Genomic DNA, 24513 nt, shown 5'->3' with positions numbered 1-24513 from the left:
TTGTTCTCACCCTCCATCAGTGTATATATGTAGCAAATGGTAAGTTTAGGGTAATCTTGAATTCCTGGGAGGTATACTTAGAATTCATATCTAAGATTTGGTGACCTAATCAGATATATTCTCTTAAACTCTTAGTGCTATCATGGGGGTTAATACTTCTAAGTAGACACAGAAATAGAAATGTAATAAAGATGAACTGAATCAACTTGGGAGATGTATTTATTTAAAATAAAATGAAACAGCTTGGACCTTGTGGAACTTGTTTTGGAAGTTATTTTAACCTGGATTGTATGATGGAAAGATAGTTTTTTCTTTAATTTTTCTTTATATTTTGTTACAAAGCAGATGGGCAGTGATCTAAGAATGTAATTATAATTGTTCATATCTTATAAGAATGTAGTTATTTAAGGTAAAAATGCATCATAATTAATGTTTATGTTTTTAGGTAGCTGTGAGCCTGGGTACTCCAATTATGAAACCAGAATGGATTTATAAAGCTTGGGAAAGGCGGGATGAACAGTAAGTATTTAGAAATTCAGTTGTTAATTATGTGAATCAGTCACATGTCATAAGGAAACCCATGTGCCCAAAATTCATAAATTAATATATGAAAAGTTAATTTTGTCTTCGTGAAGCTTAGGGAATAAAGTATAGGAGGAACAAAATTTTTATTATTATTATTATAGTTATTGAAAATGGAAAGACATCTATGATATCTTTGAACTTTATTTTATAAAATAATTTAATAACCAATAAAAGCATTCTGAAATTATCAGGTAATAGCTTACTGCATCTGGATGTTTGGGTTGTGCTATATTTTTTCTTATGTTTGTCTGGTTACATTTTAAGTGGTAATTGCATTTCATAACCTTGTTAAGCTTTCCAGTCTCACAATTCCTTGCTCATGTACTTGATTATTACTTAAGATTTTATGAAACTGTAGAACCCCTGTAATACATATAAAATTTCATGTACAGAGCAGATATTTGCATCTTTAACAATTACCTGTGATTAAACTGTGTGGGAAGTTACTTCTGGGATGACTGAGGACACATCAGTTTTTTTTTAGCTATAGTTTTTATGAACATTTCAGGACCTAATGTAAAATATTTTCAATAAATGGATTATGCTAAAACCTTGAGAGTTACTGTAGATTTATAAATTGATCTGCTTCACCTATATTGAATTTCAGTTAAGCTGGTTTTAGAAGAGTGTACTTTGTTTTTAGGGACTTCTGTGCATCAGTTGATGACTTTAGAAATGAATTTAAAGTTCCTCCATTTCAAGATTGCATTTTAAGTTTCGTGGGTTTTTCGGATGAAGAGAAAACCAATATGGAAGAAATGACTAAAATGCAAGGTAGAATTCAGCATAATTTAAAAGCTAACATATTTTATTCCCTACTCCTAATCACTTCCTCGAGAATATGTCTCTTTAAAAAATTTGGGCCTGGGGATAAACAGCTGGTCTTATGTATGCTTGTATGCTTTCCTCTTTAGGAGGAAACTATTTACCAGTTGGAGATGAAAGATGCACTCACCTTATAGTTGAAGAGAATATAGTAAAAGAACTTCCATTTGAACCTTCAAAGAAACTTTATGTTGTGAAACAAGAGGCAAGTAATTGTAAAATAAGAGTGGTTTTTAAAAAACATTAGTAATAGCTTTTCTGATGAGATAAATTCTTAATTAAAGTCTTCTTTCCACTAGTGGTTCTGGGGAAGCATTCAAATGGATGCCCGAGCTGGAGAAACTATGTATTTATATGAAAAGGTATGCTGTTTGTCCCTTTTTTCATTTGTTCTGTGAGCTTGATTGTATGAAGACGACACTTTTTTATTCCAAAAGAACCTAGGATAATTAGCACATAGATCATGTTTTTTTGTCATGTTTAGGAATGTCAGAATAATTAAACAGTTGGATATTGAGGGATAGTCTATGGAGATTTAATGTCTTGAATCTTATTTTAATCTATGTCATTCTGTGCTAATTCTTGGTGATACCATTATAAACCATAACATCCCTATCTTCAAAAACTTAGAACCTTAAAGGAACGAGAGATGTGCATACAAATTACAGTACACAATGAAATGTGCTATAATTGAGCAATGTATGTATTCTAACCACTAACTAACTCAGAGACTCAGGAAGGATTGAAAAGAGCAAATAAATGCTGAGCCATCTTCCTTGGCTAACTTAGTAAGGAAATTCATGTTAGACAGCAGGTGGGAGAGGGTATGAAAGCTTAAAAGTACATTAAAAGTATGGCTTCAGAAAAGAGTGTGGGAAAGAAGGCCAACAGATAAAGCTGACTAAATAGGCAGAATCAAGTTTTTAGTATGTTAAAGCATTTTGATTTGTCCTGTAAGTATTGGAGCAACTGAAGAATAGGGAGAGATGTCATTTAAAAAAATGACTATAGTAGAAGGAATTATAGGCAAGGAAAATTTATTGCTGGATCTTGGTGAAAATGGTGTTCACCAGAATGTGACAGAAAGATACAGAAGCAGGCTTCAAGGGAAAATTTACTTCCGTTTGGGATTTAATAATTTTGAATGGAATGTTGAAGGTGAAGTATAAAATCTAAATATATACTCTGTTGTGTTCTCTTTGGGCCCTTATTCTCAATATAAGTTTCTGAGCCTAAAGTTTAAAAAATATGCCTCAGATTGCAAGAGAGAACTCTGAAAAAAATCTAGTGGTAGGACTTCCCTGGCAGTCCAGTGCTTAAGAACCCGCCTGCCAATTCAGGGAACATGGATTTGATCTCTGGTCCGGAAGGATTCCACATGCTGTGGGGGAGCTAAGCTCATGTGCTACAACTACTGAATCCCACAAGCCTAGAGCCCGTGCTCTGCAACAAGAGAAGCCACTGCAGCGAGCCCCTGCTCACCTCAATTCTTGAAAGCCCTTGTGCAACATCGTCAATGCATTTTTTTTTCTTTTTTTTTTTTGTCAGTGCATTTTTAAAGACAGTACAGTTTAAAAAAAAATCAAGTGGTATTTGAGAAATATTGAAGAGCACTGTATCCAGGCACTGTGCTAACTGCCAGAGATACAGTGAACAAAATATGAATGAATGGTCCCTGCCTCCCCGGAATTTATGGTCTAATGGAGAGTAGATTATAAACAAGCTTATAGGCAAATATGTAATGGTAATATCACTGTGGAGAAATAGAATTAGGTGTTAGTGGTTAGACAATTACAATAGTCCTTTGATTATTATGTTTTATGAAGCAGTCAAATTATGTGGAAAAATGTGTAGTTGTAAAATTATTGTGCAAAACCCAGATTTTATCAGATTCTTAAGTGTGTTTTTCTTTTGTTCTTGTCTCAGTAAAGAACCACAGAAGTAAAATTGAGCTTTTGTGCTTTTGATTGCAGGCTAATACACCTGAGCTCAAGAAATCAGTGTCACTGCTTTCTCTAAATACCCCAAACAGCAATCGCAAAAGACGTCGTTTAAAAGAGACACTTGCTCAGCTTTCAAGAGAGGCAGACTTGTCACCTTTCCCTCCCCGTAAGCGCCCATCAGCTGAACATTCCCTTTCTATAGGGTCACTCCTAGATATCTCCAACACACCAGAATCTAGCATTAACTATGGAGGTAATTCACATTTTTAAATCTTTAAATTTAGTGGAATAGAATAATTATTAGAATGTAGATAAATCCGTACGACAGTGACTGGCCTTTGTTCTAGCTGAGGAGAAGAGGCACATGGAAATGCTTAGATTTAACAATTGCATGCTATGTGCTAAGTGTTTGTATGTTTTGTGTGTTTATAAGATAAGTTTTATTGCTCCTGTTTTACAGATGACTGTACTGAGATTAGAGAAGTAAAACTTGTCTAGAGTCACACAGCTAGAAAGTGATAGAGCTGTTCAGAGAGCAGATTGTTAACACAAAGAATCACAGGAGACGTTACATGAATAATGGAGAAAATAGGTACAATGAAGTCAGAAAAAGGTGAACTTACTTTGTTTATCAGCTGATACAGGAAGCTGCATATAATTAGTTCTTGTACCTTGATCTTCAGTTTTTTCCCCTTTTTTTTTTTTCAGTCTGCACACAAATATGTTGCTTTCTAATTTATGAAATAATCAAAACCTTCCCTTGACTTCATAATACTCTCCACTGACTATCCTATTTCTCTCTTCCCTTTCATATAACTACTCTTGAAGGATTTATCTTGATCCATTGTCTCATCCTTTCTTTTTACTGTCTTCAGTTCATTCCAATTGAATTTCAGTGCTCTTGCTGGGGAGCCTGACAGTTTTTGTATAGTCAACAGCATTCAGCACATGAGCAGCTACTCCTTCCTGGACACATTTTTAAATTTTGGCTTTTGTATATCACTCATTTGTCTTTCTCCTTGGCCTAACTTACCTTTCCAACTCTAAATGTGGAATGTTATTCCTGAGTCATTTCTTTTCCATTGAATTCTTCCTAAGTGATCTCATTTAATTCTGTGGCTTTTCTTTCTATAGCTGATGATGCCCAAATTTGAGGTTTTTCCTGTTCAACTGTATTCTTCACACCTCCTTGTTCATGTCTAATACACGAGCTGTTCTTCACATAATCACATTAGAAATCTTGATTCAATCTCTATTCCTTTGTTACCCTTCCTTTATCAACCTTTTCTTTATAAATGGTCTCTCTTAGATAATTGCAATGGTCCTTTAGATGGTCTCCCTATATTCATCTTTGCCTTTCTACATTCAGCACTTAGAGAGGTCTCTAAAAACAAGTAAATTAGCGCATGCTGTTCTCTGCACAGACAGTAAGCTCAGTATTGCCACAGCTTCAGGTTCCTGGGTAACCCTTCCTCAGTTGCTTCTCCTGTCATGTGCTACTGTCCTCCACTAATGCTCTCTGGGTATTAGTCACAGTGTCTGTTATTCTTCAGATTTTTCTACTGTTAAAACCATACCTCGGGAACTTTATACTTGCTCTCCCTATTTTAAAGAAATCTTACCGGGTTCTCTGTAAAGGTAAGGCCCTGTCCCACTACTCCTTCCTACCAACCTGACTGTGGGTTGTCATCTTCAGTAGTAGTTACCACTGTTAGAAATTGTTTGTTTACTCCTTTATTGTTTTATTCTCTGCACCAGCATGTAAACTTGAAGAGAGTAAGTACCTTGTCTGTCTTCTCTGCTTTATTCCCAGTGCCTGGAATGGAGTTGTTGTTTAGTCCCAAAGTCATGTGTGACTCTTTTGGGACCCCATGTACTATAGCCCACCAGGCTCCTCTGTCCATGGGACCTCCTAGGCAAGAATACTGGAGTGGGTTGCCATTTCCCTCTCCAGGGGATCTTCTCAACCCAGGGATTGAACCCGAATCTCCTGCTCTGGCAGCTGGGTTCTTTATCACTGAGCCACCAGGCAAGCCCTTAATATAGAACAGGTAGTCACTAAATATTCATGGAAGGAATTAAAAGTCAGTTTCAGATAGGTGTAGAAAGCTGAGCTGGATTTGAGATTTATTACAAGAGGAGCAAGAATACTTGTAACAGCATACAGAATGAGTTTTTAGGAAATAGTCAGTTTGCTTTGAATATGGAGGAGTGAGTCTAATTAGGTTAATTGTAATTAGGAAATTAACATTTAACATTGATCTACTCTATAGACCTTCAGATTTTACTAGTTGTTCCACTAATATCCTACCATGCTATTTGGCAAAAGCAAAAAGGTTTTTCTGAGTTAAAATTCAATCCAGGATTATAAATTGTGTTATCTTTCTTTAGTCTCTTCTTATCTGGAACAGTTCTTCTTTTCGGTATTTCTTTGTTTTTTAATGATCTTGACGTTTTTGACGAGTGCATGACAATTATTCTTTTCTGGCCTTATTCTAGGATGAAACTCTACTTTAATGAAAATATATATGGTGGTATATTTATAAGAATAGATACCCTTCGCTCTCTCTCTTTTTTTTTTTTTGTTAAATCTGTACAGTGTTTGGTGCTTATATCTTGCTTCCGTTTTAAATCTTTCCTCCTTTTTCCTTTAGAAACACCAAAGTCTTGTACTAAGTCTACTAAGAATTCTACTCCAGTTCCTTCAAAGCAGTCAGCCAGGTGGCAAGTTGCAAAAGAGCTCTATCAGACTGAAAGTAATTATGTAAACATATTGGCCACAATTATTCAGGTAAGAATTTGGAAAAATGATCTCTGTTTCACCATTCATAAGTAAAAACAAAGAAATGTGTTATTTTTTGTAAGAGAATTGTATAAGCATAGAATTTAAACATAGATATTGAAAATCTATGACAGAAACTGCTGTTAGGGAAATGCCATTTAAAAGTAGCTTTTTTTTTCATGCAGAAATAGCTTTTTTTTTTTTTTAATAGTGACTTTAAAAAGAGAAGGATCCTCAATAGACAGTCTTAGAGGAGACTGAATTTAATTTACAATTTTGCAGCTTCCATGTCAGGATACTGCATTTACATTTGGAAGTGGTAGCTTTTTATGATAGTGTGTATTCAAGAGTCATTGCTTTATTTAGTACTGTTTATATATGACTCATTGGAAAAGACCCTGATGCTGGGAGGGATTGGGGGCAGGAGGAGAAGGGGACGACAGAGGATGAGATGGCTGGAAGGCATCACCGACTCGATGGATATGAGTTTGAGTGAACTCCGGGAGTTGGTGATGGACAGGGAGGCCTGGCGTGCTGCGATTCATGAGGTCGCAAAGAGTTGGACACAACTGAGCAACTGAATTGAACTGAACTGATATATGGAAAAACAGTTTGCGATGGAGCATAACAACATATTTGTCAGTAAATTTTTATTTTTTAAGTTTATTTTTAATTGGAGGTTAATTGCTTTGCTATATTGTGTTGGTTTCTGCCATAGTAATTTTTTAAAAGTTATCCTTTAATGTGTCATTTTCTAAAATTTTGCAGTAGTCAAATGTTGACTCATTGCTTACTACTATTAAAATGTACTATGAAGTTATTTCTGAAGAAAAACAATTCTAAGAAATCCTTGTAGGATGAGAGCAAGGAACATATTAAGGAATAAATAAAAATTCAAGGTTCTGAAAAGCATAATAATAGGACATTATTTTGGAATCTGTAGAAAGAAGGAATAAATTTGTTTGTGGTAATGAAGAAGATAATTTGTCAGGAAAATAAAGTTGATACCACCTAGCTTAACTTTGAATAGAAAATGATAGGGAGTTTCTTATTTGGGTTTAATTTTTAATTCTATTTTAATTGTTAATATTGTTCATTAAGGTCCAATATAATGGCCTTTAGTTGCTTGTACCATTGATAAGATGCATGAATAAGAAATGAAAAACTTTTTTCTTGGTATTCATGGAAAGGTTATTCTTCATAGTTGATTTGTTTAGCAGTAGTCAGGGTTTTATGAGGCCCTCTGCTATACTAAACTAAACTTGTTTTAAGTCAGTTCTGCTCTTCCTCAAGGGAAGCCATCCTAGATGAGTTTCCTGTTGAAGTGTTTATAGTCAGCCAAAATGTGGTTGAGGAGCAGAAAATCCCTTTGGCATATACTGTTCATGTACTTTGGTAGCATTTATAACCTAGAAATGTAAATCCTTTCAGGCCCTGGAGTTTCAAATTTTAACCTGCATATCAATTACATGCACTAAAACTTCTTTTTAAAAAGCACTTGTAATTATTACACTGTAGACAAACTTCCACACTACTCTGCTTAGTATAAATTCACCTAAGTTTATTTAAACCTCCATGGACCACGTTCATTATAGTGTTCTCTTTAAGCTTGTTGTAGGACTAATGTGTCCTACAATGTGTCCTACTAATGTGTCCTACAAATTTTTTTTTAAATTTGAATTTGGAATAGCTTAATTTTTACTTAACCTCCAAAATTAAGTGTAGCTTCTTGATTTTTTCCTATTTAATACTTAGGTGCCTATTAATATAAGGTGTTAAAGAGGATTCCTGTTTTAAAGGAACTTAGACTGGAATAAGAGTTAAAACATACACACCTAATTATAACTAAATGGAAACCTTTGAACCTCATGAGAGAGGTTTAGTTACGGTATTTGGCGATATGTGGGGTGAGAATTTTGCTCCTCTTCCAGTTTAGGGAGGGTGTTGGGCTGGAATTTTCAATGGTTGAACACTGAAAAAGTATACAGAAGATGCAAATTGAAATGAGTTTTAAAGCATGATTATGATTAGTGCATGCAAAGAATATGGGTGGGAAGTGTATTTGAGAGTATTCCAACAGTACGAAAGACTAATCCTTCCCGGTATTACAGAATAGTCCAGGGGATTTGGAGTTGAGGGTGGGTTAAGGGTAGGGAGGAGCTGAAACACCAATACTTTGGCCACCCAAGGTGAAGAGCTGACTCATTAGGAAAGACCCTGATGCTGGGAAAGATTGAAGGCAGGAGGAGAGGGGTGACACAGGATGAGATGGTTGGATGGCATCACCGACTCAATGGACGTGAATATGAGCAAGCTCTGGGTGTTGGTCATGGACAGGAAAGCCTGGCATGCTGCAGTCCATGGGGTTGCAAAGAGCTGGACACGGGTGACCTACTCAACTGAACTGAACTAAGGGTAGAGTTTAGGGTGTGAATATAGTAAGAATTGAGATAAGATATCTTACTCCAGACTGGGGAAGGCCTTTGTACAGTGTGCTAGGTCATTTGTTGTTAAAGAATTTTTGATAGGAAGGGAAAGATGGTAACATTTGACTTGTATTTTAGAAAGTCATTTGGTTCACTTTGAAGGAGGTATTGAAGAAGGAGAAAGAAATCGTGGAGGCGAGATCAATTTGAAGATTATTTCAGCACTCTTGGTTAGAGATTTTAATAAACTAAACTTCTTAGGATAGTATCAGTGAGAATGAAAAGAGGATAGATTTGAGATATATTGGAAAGGTAGAATCAGAGTTTTTAGCTAACTAATTTTATATGCGGGATTAAAACTGTAAAAATATTTTAAGATATTGTGTCTTAAGAGTATGAGAAGTTTTAATCTTAATGTGTTTTGATGGTCTGAATATTTTTGTTTAGGCTATTTAATGAAATGTTGACTATATAAAGGAATGCTTATAAATGGTTATAGATATCTTTGCATCTTCTATTACATTTTTCCCCAATCTAGTTTCTTTTCCCTCTCTCATAGATAACCATTACCTGGAGTTTTGTGCTTACCATTTTCCTGATCTATCATATATATGTATAAAATCAAACTGTCTAAATGTTAACAGTGTATATTTTTTAGCGAATTGCTTTTTTCACTTGATAGAAATGTTCTTAAGATACATCTGTGTCATTGCATGTGGCAGTAATTCATTTTCCTGTATGATTATATCCACCTAATTAACTTTTACTTTTAGTAGACATTGGAATTTGTTTTGGTGTTTTCATTGCTGTTTGTTTTTACTGTTACTAGTAGTGCTTCTGTGAGTATTCTTACTCATGGCTGCTTGAGAACATATTGTGGGCAGAAATCTGGAATTTCTGGGTCATTGGTTAAACATACTTCTGACTTTACTGGAAGTTGTTAATATGTTGGAATCTAGGTTTTGTATGGGTCTTCTGTTCTCACTGAGGCTTTTATAGGTGAAGCTTAACTTTCATTGATTTAGGCAAATGTCTTTGGGAAAAAGGTTGGTTTAGTACTCAGCTTTCTACTTTCACTTAGATTTTGGCCTCTGAAGATACATCACTTTCTTGTCAGCTTGTTGATGTATTTAGGCAGAAGTTTTTCTTACTTCACTATTTTGTTTTCAGCAAGTAGGTGCTCACCATACTTGCAAAAATGGAAGGCCTGAATATACATATGTGTTTTTTGTTGTAAGAACAATTCGTCATCTTTATGAAGTTTCTTACTATTTACAGTGCTCTTTATTTTCTTCCTCTCTCTCTCCCTCCCTCCTTCCTTTCATTAATCCCATCCTGGCCTTTGTGCCATTTTCATTTTACTTCTACATATGTTAACCCATAATACATTATTATTTTTACTAGAATTTTAATTATGAAGTAAAATCGACTCTTTGATACATTTAACATTTCTATCTCTCCCCCAAACTTCTGTTACTGTTCCTTTATGTCATACCTTTTTCTCATTCCAACTCCTGGTAATCACTAATCTCGTCTTAGTTACTATAATTTTTTTTTAATGTCATAAAATAGAATCATAGTATACAACCTGTTCCTTTGGGTTTTATCTACCTTGTGTGTATAAATAGTTTGATCCTTTTGCTGACTAGTATACCACTGTATGGATGTACCACAGTTTATCTATTGGCTTATTAAAAGGAGGACATTTGGGTTGTTTCCAGTTTTGAGTGGTTATCAACAGAGCTGTTACAGACATTTGTGTACAAGTTTTATATGGACATAAATTTTCATTTCTCTTGGGTAAACACCTAGGAGTGATACTACTGGATCATAAGTAATGCTTGATTTCAAAGTGAAAGTGAAAGTGAAGTCGCTCAGTCGTGTCTGACTCTTTGCGACTCCAGGGACGGTAGCCTACCAGGCTCCGCCGTCCATGGGATTTTCCAGGCAAGAATACTGGAGTGGATTGCCATTTACCATCAAGCGTTTTTGCAGAGGGGCTGTACAATTTTGCTCTTCAACCAGCAACATGTAAAAGTTCCAGTTGCTCACATCCTCACCATTGGTTTATGTTATCAGTGATTTTTATTTTAGCCATTAAAACGTGTGTAGTATTATCTCATCCTGGTTTTAATTTACATTTCAAAAAGACTAGTGATACTGAACATCTTTGTCCTTATTTGATATCTATATTTTGTTTTAATTGAAATAACTGAAAATTTTACTTGTTTTTAATTGGACTGTTTTCTTTCCAGAGTTTTGAGAACTCTTTATATATTTTGAATATAGTTCTTTGTTAGATAATGTGGTTTGCAGACATTTTTTTCCTATTCTATAACATGTTTTCTTGTTGTAAGTTTTTTGCTGAGTTGTTTTTAGTTTTGATAAAGTCTAGTTTATCAGTTTTTTTCTTTTATACATCATGCTTTTGATTTCATATTTAAATACTCTTTACATAAGCCTAAGTCACAAGGTTTTCTCCTAAGTTTTCTTCTAAATATTTCATAGTTGTGGGTTTTTTCTTTAGGTCTATGATTAATTTTGAGTTAATTTTTGTATAAAGATTATATTTAGGCTGAGGTTCATTTGTTTTGCCTATGGCAAATGGTGTTTTAGTACCATGTGTTGGACAACTAGCCTTCCTGCACTAAATTGCTTTTTCACCTTTGTCAAAAAATTTGCATGGATTTGTTTCTAGAGTCTATATTCTGTTCTGTTGATCTTGAATGTTTCTCTCTTCACCAGTGTTGTGCAATCTTGAATACTGGAGCTTGATAGTAAGAAGCTGTTTGCCCTTCCATATGAATCTTTAGAATCAGATTTTCTTTATCTATGAAAAGTCCTGGCATTTTTGATAGGCATTAGGGTAAATCCTTATGTCAATTCGGGGGTGGGAGACAGTTGACATTTTTACTGTGTTGAATCTTTCAATCCATGACCATATGTCTTCATTTATTTAGGTCTTCTTTGATTTCTTTCATCAACATTCTATAGTTTTCGGCATCATGTACGTGATTTATTCTATTTATACTTAAGCATTTTAGTTTTTTATTGTAAATGATACTGCTTTTTAACTTTCGGTTTCAGTTTGTACAATACTGGTTTATAGAAATATTTTTTTTTCAGCGTGCCTGCATGCATGTGTGTGTGCGTGCATGCATGTGCGTGCTGACCTTGTATCCTAAGACCTTGCTAAATTCACTTAACTAGTTGTAGGAGCATTTTTTTAAGATTGATAGAAGCAGCAGCATGGATACAGACAGGTCTTCTAGCTTCAAAACCAGTCTTTTTCCCCTAAACCAAGTTTTTTTTGCTATCAGTTCAAAATATTTAGTACCTATATTAAGAGTATGATTCCTTATTGCTTTCTTCCTTAGTAACTTGAATTAAAAAAGTAGAAATTACTCTGTATCACACTAACAATTTTAATGATTTGTAGGACTGTGATAAACTTTTACTAGATTCTAAATAATATTTTGTTACCAGATTATGTATATATATACACACACAGATGTGTAAATCAATAGGATAAAATAGACTAGAAAATGTTATTAGAAAAGGTATCAAATTTAGGTTAGGAAGAAATATTTTTCTTTTCCATTAATATCTTATCTCTCTTTTATCACTGTATGTATATTATATTTTTAAAAATTCTTTTCTTCTTCCAGTTTACCTAATCTAGTCTTGTTTTTCCCTTTAGTTATTTCAAGTGCCATTGGAAGAGGAAGGACAACGAGGTGGGCCTATCCTTGCACCAGAAGAAATTAAGACTATTTTTGGTAGTATCCCAGATATCTTTGATGTGCATACTAAGATAAAGGTAAATTTGTATATGTTAGTGTGGTAGTAATTCTTTTTAGATTATGTATATTTCCTGTGATTTTTCATGTACTTCTAGTTAGCTAAATAAATTTTGTATTTAAAACTTTTTAACCCTCATTTATTCCTTTGAATCATTTGCCTCTTTGCTCTAGCACCTTATTAATGGTTCTTTCCTGCTACCTGTGTTTTTACTTTGATTAATTTGAAAACAAAGACTTTAGACCTTATAAAGTCTTTTCTATTAAGATAATGTGTTTGCTAGTACTATTTTTCTTGTTTTTCTACGCTATGCATCTTGGGTTGTATGTTTTTGTTTGGTTTGTTTAAAAAATGGAAGTTGGAAAGGGTTAGAGATCATTTCATTCATTCCTCTCTCTCTCTCTACGTATATAGTCAGATAAATGCCAAAACTGTAAAAGACAATGCTGTCTATTTTTTTTATAATAATTTTCCTTTGTTGAAGGATCCCTGGATTCCAGGTATCAATCTCTCATAGTAAAGTAATTTGGGGAAAGATTTAGATGAACTCTTAAAAGTAATTTAGCTTTATTTCCTCTTCATATATGATGCCTGAGCACAACTGAGCAGTTTTCTTCTCAGAACAACCTGTTTTGATGTTTATAACAGCTTTGCGGCAGTATCATAGCCAGTGAGGTTTATTTGAGGCACAGTATTATTGCTAACTTATCTTTTCTCTGATGTTTACTCCGTGTTACAATAAAATGATCAGTCTGAGTTATAGAATGTTTTCAAACAAATACATTAACTTACTTTTTATTTTAGTGCATGTTGTAGACAAAAATATGAAAGATCTGTAAGTTAATAAAAATGCAGTTTATCTAATGCTTATATTTTGTATTTTTTCAAAATCCTTGACCATATTTCACCTGTTTCTAGATTTACAAGTAAGTTTGAAGGAGTCTTTTCTTAAAAGATTAAAAAGCTATGGAATCTCAAGCTAGTTTATCCCTATTTCCAATTAGGATTCTGAATATTTAAAGAGTAAAGTCTTCTTGGAATGATCTTTTTTTTTTTCCCTCATGAGAAACATTGAGAGGTATAAAGATAGAGTAGAATGACAAGCAGATTTTCATCTTGGTGTTTTGCTTGCTAATTTGTAGATCACTTGGTGTCAGTCATATAGTCATTCTGGGAATGCAAATTCCCATCTAATGTAAAATGTTATAAACTTTCTATGTGTACAGAATCATAATCTCAGTTTGGCAAATTTTGTTCTCTGATTCACTGGACCTTTTTTTGTTGATAATAATTTTTTTTTTTTACTGAATAAACGGTTATTTAAATTCTATGTTGCTTTACAATTTTGAAAAGTTTGCATACATGATTTCATATAATCTCATAATAACCCTGTGTGCCCTCACTGTTGCTGGATGCCCTTCTCACTTCTGTCTCCCCAAGGGTAGCCATTAGTTGTACTCTATTTCTGTGTCTGCTTTTATGTTTCCTTCACTAGTGAGTCACTGGAGCTTTGAAAACGATTGTTACCCTTTAGTTTTCTAATGTGTAACCCAAATTTTTAAGCTTCTTCTACAAACTTGGAGTACCAATATTTCAAGTAGTAGTTGTTTTTTAGCTAATTTCAGGTTTGTCATGCATTTAAAATATTAAAGCCTGTGGTTTTTTTCCTACCACGAAACCAATATGTGCTGTCAAACATTTATTTGTAAAATAAAGGAGAAAAGGAACAAGTAGAAAATACCTATAATTTCATAACCCAAATAGTCCCAAAATTATGCTGTATTTTCTTTGTCTTTTTTTGCATAGCATTTTTTTTTTCTTTTCCTCCTTTTAAATGTAGCCTGCCCTTTGTCAGGTACTGCCACATCCACTGAACATTACCAAGAAGTTGATACTATAATTGTCTACATTTTACAGATGTGAAACTGCTATGTACAGAGATTAAATAATTTTTCTAAAGTCAATCGTCTAATGAATGCTGGGCATTGACTTTGAACCCTTTTTTGTCTGAACCTTTTTTTGTCTGACTTCAAAGTCTGTTCTCCTAAACCCTTATGTTTTCTTGCTCCCAACCCCCTTTTTTTTGAGATAAAATTAACAGTAACATTGTGTTAGTTTTAGGTATATAACAATAATGGATTCATATGGGTATGTATTGCAAAATGAACACCACAGTGTTTAGTTAAGATCTACCACCACACAATTTTTTTTTTGATGATGAGAACTTTTTAGTTCTACTTTCTTGGCAACTTTCAGATACGCAAATTAGCATTGTTAACTATAGTCACCATACTCTACATTACATCTTCAGGCTGGAGTAAGTAAAATAACTGGAAATTTGCCTTTTGACCACCTTTACCCATTTTACCCACCCTCCTTCCCCCGTCTCTGGCAACTGCCAGTCTGTACCTATGAGATTTTGTGTTTGTTTTTTGTGGGATTTTTTTAGATTCCACATGTAAGTGAGATTATATAGTACTTATTTTTCTCTGACTTATCTCATGTATCATAATGCTCTCAAGGACTATACATGTTATTACAGAAGGCATAATGGCTTTTTCATGGCTAATTAATATTTCATTGTATATACCAGAGTTTCTTTATCCATTCATTGATTCATGGACATTTTGGTTCTTTCCATGTCCTAATTTACTAATGCTGTATTGCTTCTTGATTATCATGCTGTAGATACATTCTTTTAGTATGTAAATGAGTAAATCATGTAAATATGGCTTAAACTTGTACAGTTTTTCATATCACATTGGTATGGTATTCCTAAGAAGCACTGGTATTTGTATTTTATAACATTGCATAGTTGTTACAAATTTGGACTGTGGAATAAAGTAGATTTGGGTTCAAAGTAAGTTAACTTTATTTAATTGCTTCAGTTTTCTTCTCTGTAAAATGGGGATAGTAGTGTCTGAATCATGAGTGGTTCTTTTGTGAAGGATTAAAATCATTTTTTACCCACTGTGTTTACAACCACTCTCTGGCAGTTAGATTTGTGTCAGTAGATATTGACTGAATATTGGTCATGCTACTTTTGAAATGTCCAAATCAGGACTGGAAGTTAAATTTATTTTGTCATCTTAGATATCATGTGTACACCTTTAGCCTCATTCTCATTTGTCTGCAACTTGTAGCATGCTAATAGTTAGCTTAAGATGAGGATGTCTGAGATTGTTATCAGCATCTTTTTCTGTGTGTGAATTTTTCCTTTACAGCGCTAATCAGCATTGGTTCTTGACGTGCAAATGCCTGCTTTTATATGGAACTACTGAAGTGACTTAGCAGCAGCAGCATGAAGAAACAAAAGAGAGAGGAGTTGAGGGAGGACCTTTTCTTTCTATGTTTATGCTTTGTTATTTGTTAATTTAGTGTTAAGTCTCAGGGTACTTTGAACTTGTTTCAGGAACAGGTTTGTATTGGGTAATCTGCTGATTGGGTGTCTTATGCAGTGAGCTAAGTAAAAGAGAAACCCATTTTGTGTAAAAGTAGATGGTAATGGTATAGAAGAAATCTTAGCAAGGAAGAAAAGAAAGAGCTTAACTTTTTTAGGCCAATCTGTTTACAGCTTCCTCTACTTTTTAAATAGGCTTTGGGAGCTCTATGCTCAATGTCTTAGAACTATAGAGTTTTCCTTTCTTACTGCCAGGAGGTAATGTTGGGAGCATCCTATGGAGAATTGTATATGGACAAGGAGGGGACATGTCCCAGGGTCTGTACTAAACTGAGTCAAGCATATTCCCACAGAAACATCGTAAGAAATGACGGCAGTATGACTAATACTCTTGGGGGCTTACCTGCCCACCTGACTCCCCATTTCTAATGGTGATAGCTGTGCTATAGGTCTAGTAGAATGACGTGGAATCTGGAGTCAGACAAGCATGAGTGTGAATACTGGTTCACAACTGTGTGATTTGGGGCAAGTTAATTTCTCTAAGCCTTAGTTTCTTTATTACTTAGTCTCTGAGCTGACCAAGTGATTAGGGCAGAGATCTTTATTTAATCAACAGGCTTAAGGATTTAAAGGTTAACCAGAAACAGTAGACTTTTTCAGGTGGCCTAGAGATTATTTTGCTTTCTGACTGCAGTGGTCTCATATAACTATATACCGCCATCCTGTAATTGTTTACACTTTAAAAATGTACCACTAGATTATATTTGCAGAGCTATAGGTTTTTCTCTTTTACATCACATTTTTCTAAATATCTCCCATATTTATATTAAATACATAGGAAAAGATAGTTAATAGTAACTTACTGAGCACTACTCTCTGTTAGGGTTTCTTCTAAGTGCTATACAAATATTAGCTAATTTAATCCTTTATAAGATAGGAGTCATTTATATACTTATTTCTCAGAATAAAAAATTGAGGCACTTACAGGTTAAGTAATTTGCCCAAGAGCACAACACTTAACAGGCTCTAGAGCCAGTATTTAAAACAGACTAGTCAGTGCTAGAATTCACTGCATTATATTGTTCCAAGATTATTCTTATGTATAATCCTTTTATTCTCTTGTTTCTTTCAAGTGCAATTTTAAATAGTTAAATCTTAATTCTTGACTCTGTAGGCTGTTTAATTATTTTTGCTTGAGTTCACCTTAATGCTACTGAAAGTAAATTTTTTCCCTTTTGACTTTTCTGAATTTGCAGAGTATAGGATGTGAAGTGAAGTGAAGTGAAAGTTGCTCAGTCATGTCCGACTCTTTGCGACCCCATGGGCTCTACAGTCCATGGAATTCTCCAGGCCAGAATACTGGAGTGGGTAGCCTTTCCCTTCTCCAGGGGATCTTCCCAACCTAGGTATCTAACCCAGGTTTCCCGCACTGCAGGCAAATTCTTTACCAGCTGAGCCACAAGGGAAGCCCGGAGTATAGGATGATGGTTCTTAAATTATTTGGTTTCAGGATCCCTTTTCATTCTTAAAAAATGATTGAGGAACTTGTATTTGCTGCTGTTGCTAAGTCGGTTCAGTCGTGTCTGACTCTGTGCGACCCCGTAGACGGTAGCCCACCAGGCTCCCCTTTCCCTGGGATTCTTAAGGCAAGAACACTGGAGTGGGTTGCCATTTCCTTCTCTAACGCATGAAAGTGAAAAGTGAAAGTGAAGTCGCTCAGTCGTGTCTGACTCCTGCGACCCTAGGCTCCTGCATCCATGAGATTTTCAAGGCAAGAGTACTGGAGTGGATTGCTGTGGTTTATGTGGGTTTTATTTTTTCGTATTAATTGTTTTTGAAATTGAAACAGAGAGTTTAAAAATGCTTTTTAAAAATATATGATTCAGTGATTTTAATAAGTCACCAAATCATGCAGCCGTCACCATGTACATATTAGGACATCTTCATCTTACCCACTAAGATCCTTCATGCCCATTCCTAGCACTGGTCCAGGAAACCACTAATCTACTTTCTGTCTTAGAAATTTGCCTTTTCTAGACATCCCATATAAACATAAATATATAATAGATAGTGTCTTATGTCTGGCTTCTTTAACTTAGTGTATTTTTGAATTTCATCTATGATTTAGCACGTTAGTAGTTTGTTCCTTTGTGTGGCCAGGTAGTACTCCATTATAAGGATATGCTGCATTTCTTTATCCATTCACCAGTTGATAGAAACTTATGTTGTTTGCAGTTTTTGGCAGTTATGAATCGTGCTGATATGAACATTGTTTGCAGATCTTTGTTTGGGTGTGTTTTCATTCTCTTCCATAGATACTTACGAGTAGAATTGCTGGCTTATATTGGCAGTCTTCATTTAAAAATTTTGAGAAACTATCAGGTTTTTCCATCATTTTATATTCTTAATAGTAATGTATCAGCGTTCAAATTTCTATCCATTCTTGCCGGTACTTATACATTTTCTTTTATAACCATTCTAGGATATAAAATGATTTTATTTGCATTTCCCTAATGATTAATGATGTTGAGCATCTTTCATCTGCTTCTTTTTCATTTGTATATTATCCTTGTGAAATGGGTGCTTAGATCTGGTGCCCATTTTTTGGTTGGGTTGTGTGTTGGCTTACCAAGTTGTAAAGGTTCTCTGTAAATTCTTGGTACAAGTCCTTTATCAGCTATGTGTTTTCCAGATACTTCCTCCCAGCCTATTGTTGCATATTTCATTTTTTTAATGGTGTCTTTTGAAGTACCAAAATTTTTAATTTTGATGAAGTCCTGTTTATCCATTTTTTTAAATGTAATGTGCTTTTGCTGTTATATCTAAGAAATTTTTGCCTAACCCAAGATTTTGAAGATTTTCTCCTATGTTTTCTTCTAGAAGTTGTATTGTTTTAGCTCTTACAGTTAGATCTATAACTTATCTTGAGTTCATTTTTGGCTAAGGTGAAGGTTTAAAGATCATCTTTTTGTATGTGGATATACAATATTGAGAAGAGGTGGCAAGAATACAAAAGAGATCTTCATGACCCAGATGACCATGATGCTGTGATCACTCACCTAGAGCCAGACAGCCTGGAATGCAAAGTCAGGTAGACCTTAGGAAGCATCACTACGAACAAAGCTAGTGGAGGTGATGGAATTCCAGTAGAGCTGTTTCAAATCCTAAAAGATGATGCTGTGAAAGTGCTGCACTCAATATGCCAGCAAATTGGGAAAACTCAGCAGTGGCCACGGGACTGGAAAAGGTCTGTTTTCATTCCAATCCCAAAGAAAGGCAATGCAAAAGACTGTTGAAACTACACACAATTGTACTCATCTCACATGCTAGCAAAGTAATGCTCAAAATTCTCCAAGCCAGGCTTCAGCAATACGTGAACCGTGAAATTCCTGATGTTCAAGCTGGTTTTAGAAAAGGCAGAGGAACCAGAGATCAAATTGCCAACATCCGCTGGATCATCGAAAAAGCAAGAGAGTTCCAGAAAAACATCTACTTCTGCTTCATTGACTACACTAAAGCCTTTGATTATGAGGATCACAATAACCTGTGGAAAATTCTGAAAGAGATGGGAATACCAGACCACCTGACCTGCCTCTTGAGATATCTGTATACAGGTCAAGAAGCAACAGTTAGAACCAGACATGGAACAGTGGACTGGTTCCAAATTGGGAAGAAGTATGTCAAGGCTATGTTGTCACCCTGCTTATTTAACTTATAGGCAGAGTACATCATGAGAAATTCTGGGCTAGATGAAGCACAATCTGGAATCAAGATTGCCAGGAGAGAAATATCAATAACCTTAGGTATGCAGATGACACTATCCTAATGGCAGAAAGTGAAGAGGAATGGAAGAGCTTCTTGATGAAAGTGAAAGAGGAGAATGAAAAAGCTGGCTTAAAACTCAGCATTCAGAAAACTAAAATCATGGTATCCTGTCCCACCACTTATGGCAACTAGATGGGAAACAATGGAAGCAGTGACAGACTTTACTTTGGGGAGCTCCAGAATCACTGCAGATAGTGATTGCAGCCATGAAATTAAAAGATGGTTGCTCTTTAGAAGAAAAGCTATGACCAGTCTAGACAACATGTTAAAAAGCAGAGACATTAGTTAGCCAACAAAGGTACATATAGTCAAAGCTATGTTTTTTCCAGTAGTCATGTATGGATGTGAGAGTTGGAATATAAAGAAAGCTGAGTGCCAAAGAATTGATGCTTTTGAAGTGTGGTGTTGGAGAAGACTCTTGAGAGTCCCTTGGACTGCAAGGAGATCCAACCAGTCCATCCTAAAGGAGATCAGTCCTGGGTGTTCATTGGAAGGACTGATGCTGAAGCTGAAACTCCAATACTTTGGCCACCTGAGGTAAAGAACGGACTCATTTGAAAAGACCCTGATGCTGGGAAAGATTAAGGTGGGAGAGGTAGGGGATGACAGAGGATGAGATGATTTTGATGGCATCACCAACTCGATTGACATGAGTTTGAGCAAGCTCCAGGAACTGGTGGTGGACAGGGAGGCCTGATGTGCTACAGTCCATGGGGTTGCAAAGAGTTGGACATGACTAAGCGACTCAACTGAACTGAACTGAACTCATGCAATTTAAAAAATATACGTTAATAATAATGACTCCTTATGTGGTAGCATAAATAACATGTTCTTTTTGAAAATAAGTAATTTCCAAAACAGAAACAGTGAAGAGTGATGTTGATTTGTTTTGCCTTTTTTTTTGTCTGGCTTAATAGAAAACTTGTTTCTCCTGTCTACTTAATTCATTCTGTTGCGGTATCATACATCATGTCGCCTCCATGTTGTATCCTTATGAGAGAATCAAGGAGTCAAATATTGCTTTGATATTGTAATGAAAATAGTTTAATCTTATGGATCCCACTAAAAATACCGGTTGGGAGAGTGTCTGCATGTAACAGTTTGAGAATCTCTTGTATAAGTTTATTGATTAATTTCTACTTTAAAGTTACTTTTAGAATTTCAGTTAGTCATTTCTTGCCATCTCATTTTATCATCTGGTTTTATTATCTCAGAAAGCTTTTAAATATCTTCTAAATTTTTACAAATAAGTAATATTTTAGGATGCTGATTGAGAAATTTTACTGCCTAGGAAAGATCAATGGACCAAATCCAGCCAGTTTAGCATTTTGGTAAAGTTTTGCTTACTTTCATAAAGAGAGTTTTATTGGTACACAGCCACTCACAATTATTTATATATTGTTTATGGTTCCATTCTACAAAGACAGAATTGAGGACTTGTGACAGAAACCATATGGCCTGTAAGCCTTAAAATATTTACCATTTGGCCCTTTAAGTAACGTTTGCTGACCTCTATAGATTACAGTTTCTAATGTCTGATGCTTCAGCAGCCAAGATCAAGGGTGCTTTTCTATAATTAATTAATTCTTTAGTGAACCAATCAGCTGTATAGTTTAATTATACTTCCACATCATACTGGGAAATTAGACTTAGTCTTATTGGTTTGACATTCTTTGTTTTCTTAATTATTTTTCAAAGGATATTTTTCTTGTAGTCAAAAAGTTAATTTCCTATTGAGAAAGAATGTTATTGTTATATATGCCAAATTAAGGTACTCTGTAAATTGTCTTTTAAATGAATATTCAGATTTTAAGAGATGCTAAAGTGATTGCCAGAATCACTTATTGTCTCATTTTGTGTTTTTTCAGGATGATCTTGAAGACCTTATTGTTAATTGGGATGAGAGCAAAAGCATTGGTGATATCTTTCTTAAATATGTAAGTGTTTTATTTATTTTTTTAAGTATTCAGATTAAAGTATCATCTCATCAAGAAATGGCAGGGAATGAAAGTTACCTGTTTAAATGTGAGAACTTTTTAAAAAACTTAGGCATTGTTGTGTTTGTAAAATATTTTGAAAGTGTTCTTGTCTTCTGAAACATGCCTTCCATAGACAATCCAACACTTTCCTGATAGCTCATCTTTATTATTAACTGTTATGTTACAGTCATTTTACCATATATCATGTTATTTGCCTATCATAAACAGCCATAGGTTAATGATTTTTTAGTTTTCTACAGTTGAGTTTTATTTTTTTCTTTCTTTAGTTGATAGCACTTTGTACTGTCTTTGTGTCTGCGTAAAACCTTCCAATGAACTGTTTCTTCTCTAAGAAACATAGGTTAAGTTTATTAAATAAAGTATATTAATTTTGAATGAGGTGCCACAAACAGAATTTATAAATTTCCTTCAGTCTCTTTGGATATGATTCATTCCAACCAGATAAGTTTCAGTCCCTTGGATTCTTATTTAGTTTTGATTTCTAAGGTCTCCTAACTTTAATCCTTACTGTATAGCCATTAGGTGTTCTTTCTGGTTGACTGAGACTTTCAGATATGCAAATTATTGTCCCAGATCTTTTTGGTATCTTTTGGTCTCAATTTGTCAAGACATTTTCCTTGTACTTCAAAATTGCCCAGTACAGTTGATCTTTTAATGGTTGTTTGGATCCTTCAAAAGATAACAGCGTGTTCTTGGGTTCTTCATAGATCAGTTATAATTGCTACTATATTCTAAATTAATAGAAGTTTTAAAACTTTGTCATGTTTATCAATATAATAAGCTTATATTGAAGTTAAAAGTATGTCAACTTTTGTTTGTTTCTGAGTATTTATTTGCTTTTCAGGTTTTAGGCTCTGTTTAACAACTGATGCATTTTCTTTAGCAATTAACTCACTAGTTAGTGCGAAGTTTATGAAATAAACTTCCTGTATTTACCTTGAGAAGAAATGTATTTTGAACTTTTCTTTTGCATCTGATATGTCAGATTTTGACTACTGGTTATTGAACTTTAAGTTTCATTGACTAAGGGTAACAGCCATCATGAATTAATGGGTTTTGGCTTTTTTTGTTTGTTTGTTACTAGTCCAAAGATTTGGTAAAAATCTATCCTCCCTTTGTGAACTTCTTTGAAATGAGCAAGGAAACTATTATTAAATGTGAAAAACAGAAACCAAGATTTCATGCTTTTCTGAAGGTAATGTATATTTCTTTCAAATAAAAATCAGAGAATTATTTTCTGAAGGAATTTATTAAAATTAAATTTTAATAGTAAAGATGTATGTTTTAGTAAAGATACATCCACGTCAGAATACCTTAATGTTATGTGTTTAGTTTTACTTGAAAGTGCAGTGATGTTTAGCATCACAAGGTTTGATATGCCACAAGCAGGATCCAAGAGGCAGCTGAGTGAATATGAATGTTGTGTGTATATGTTTTTTAAGTTAGGCATATTCTCAAACACTTCTAAAAATTTGCCAATGAGAATTTGCTTTGCTTTTAATGATTTTCTTATTGGTGGCTTACTTTGTTTATCCAAATGGTATCAGCATAATTAATATTTTTATTTTTTTTTCCTTTTTAATGATATAGATTTAAGAAAAACTGAAATGAAATGTGTAAGAGTGCTTAGAGGAACTCACTCTCTGTTTAAGGTGTTAATCCTTGGCTTGCCAGGAGGCTATTTCAGGCCTTGGGGGGTTACTAAACCACAATAATCTACGAGAGAACAACTACCACCCTACTTCTCCCATTCTTATCAGGGTACAAATGATAAGGTGTAATCTAATAAATGTAATATATAATAATCTTTGCAGAAAACATTCAAAATAAATTTTGAATAAATTAATTCTTTCCAGATAAACCAAGCTAAGCCAGAATGTGGACGGCAAAGCCTTGTTGAACTTCTCATCCGACCAGTACAGAGGTTACCCAGCGTTGCATTACTTTTAAATGGTACTTGTCTGATATCTTTCCAGACAATTTTGGATGTTTTTATGTAATTGTTTTATTCTAAAAAATTGGCAAAATTTCTCATTTTCAAAGTGCTTTTAGGTTTCAGTTTTAAAGTTTGTCTCTTTTATGTAGAAAATATCTTTATGGATAATCTGAATAATCACTGGTGCTACAAAAATTCACTCTGACCTAGAAATGCTTTATTTGTTGTGAAATCAGTTTTACTGACTAGTATTGAACTTTCTGCCTCTCTCCTAAAAGTCTTCTTATATTTCATGATATGTCACTAATTCCCAAACAGTTTACATCCACATAAAATTCACCCACAAAATCACAAGATGAGAGATGATTACTATGTCTGAAGTTATTTAGTCTTTTTCTGGCTCTTAGTAAAATTCTTTCTGCTTGATCTTAATGTTTTTTTACTTATAGTTTGCAGAACGCTCTTGAGACATCCATCCATATATTCTAAAACTTAAATTATAGATTTCAGTGAAAAGGACATCTATAGCAGAGTTAATTTTTATGAATAAATTATACCTGCATGAAAAGAAAGGTGTATTTATATGCTTTTATATTTACCTGACTAAAGTAGTGAATAGGTCTAGAACAGTGTCAGTTTTTATATTTTTAAATTTATATTTTATACTTTTAAATTTAAGTATGAGAACTAAATTGCATAAAACAGGAATAAGTGTAACAAAGCAATTTGACCTCCAGACCTTAACTACAATAGTGTGTGTAGCAGTTAAGGAGGCTAAGTTTGTGACTCTTTTTATCTGTTATTGTCCTTGAAATATATTGGTTAAACTATGAATTGTGGTAGTAACTACAAAAATTGGTAATTTTTATTCTCTTTTAGGTTATCTAATATAGTTTAGAATTATTAGCATATAAAATGATTTCCACAGTCTTTAAAAACTATTCTGTTTTACAGACTATAAGGAAAATATATGAATATGCAACCGTTTGA

General features: G+C 34.2%; 1 protein-coding gene across 7 annotated transcripts in view; it reads left to right on the top strand.

The window, feature by feature from the left end:
- The window catches only part of ECT2 (epithelial cell transforming 2), a 53265-nt gene that overhangs the window by 5886 nt on the left and 22866 nt on the right, over positions 1–24513 (top strand). For 6 of the 7 annotated variants that reach the window (XM_068970783.1, XM_068970774.1, XM_068970750.1 and 3 more), the window contains 10 exons: positions 446–519; positions 1229–1359; positions 1500–1615; positions 1710–1772; positions 3384–3606; positions 6008–6144; positions 12262–12381; positions 21456–21524; positions 22672–22782; positions 23444–23540. In XM_068970783.1, coding sequence (XP_068826884.1) covers positions 446–519; positions 1229–1359; positions 1500–1615; positions 1710–1772; positions 3384–3606; positions 6008–6144; positions 12262–12381; positions 21456–21524; positions 22672–22782; positions 23444–23540 — 1141 coding nt within the window. The remainder of the gene's footprint in view (positions 1–445; positions 520–1228; positions 1360–1499; positions 1616–1709; positions 1773–3383; positions 3607–6007; positions 6145–12261; positions 12382–21455; positions 21525–22671; positions 22783–23443; positions 23541–24513) is intronic. The other variant, XM_068970802.1, reaches the window with a different exon arrangement.

Source organism: Capricornis sumatraensis, chromosome 1 (genome assembly GCF_032405125.1).
Source record: "Capricornis sumatraensis isolate serow.1 chromosome 1, serow.2, whole genome shotgun sequence".
Classification (NCBI taxonomy): Eukaryota; Metazoa; Chordata; class Mammalia; order Artiodactyla; family Bovidae; genus Capricornis; species Capricornis sumatraensis.
Note: the sequence above shows the minus strand (reverse complement) of the source record. Positions and strands in the feature narration are given on the sequence as shown.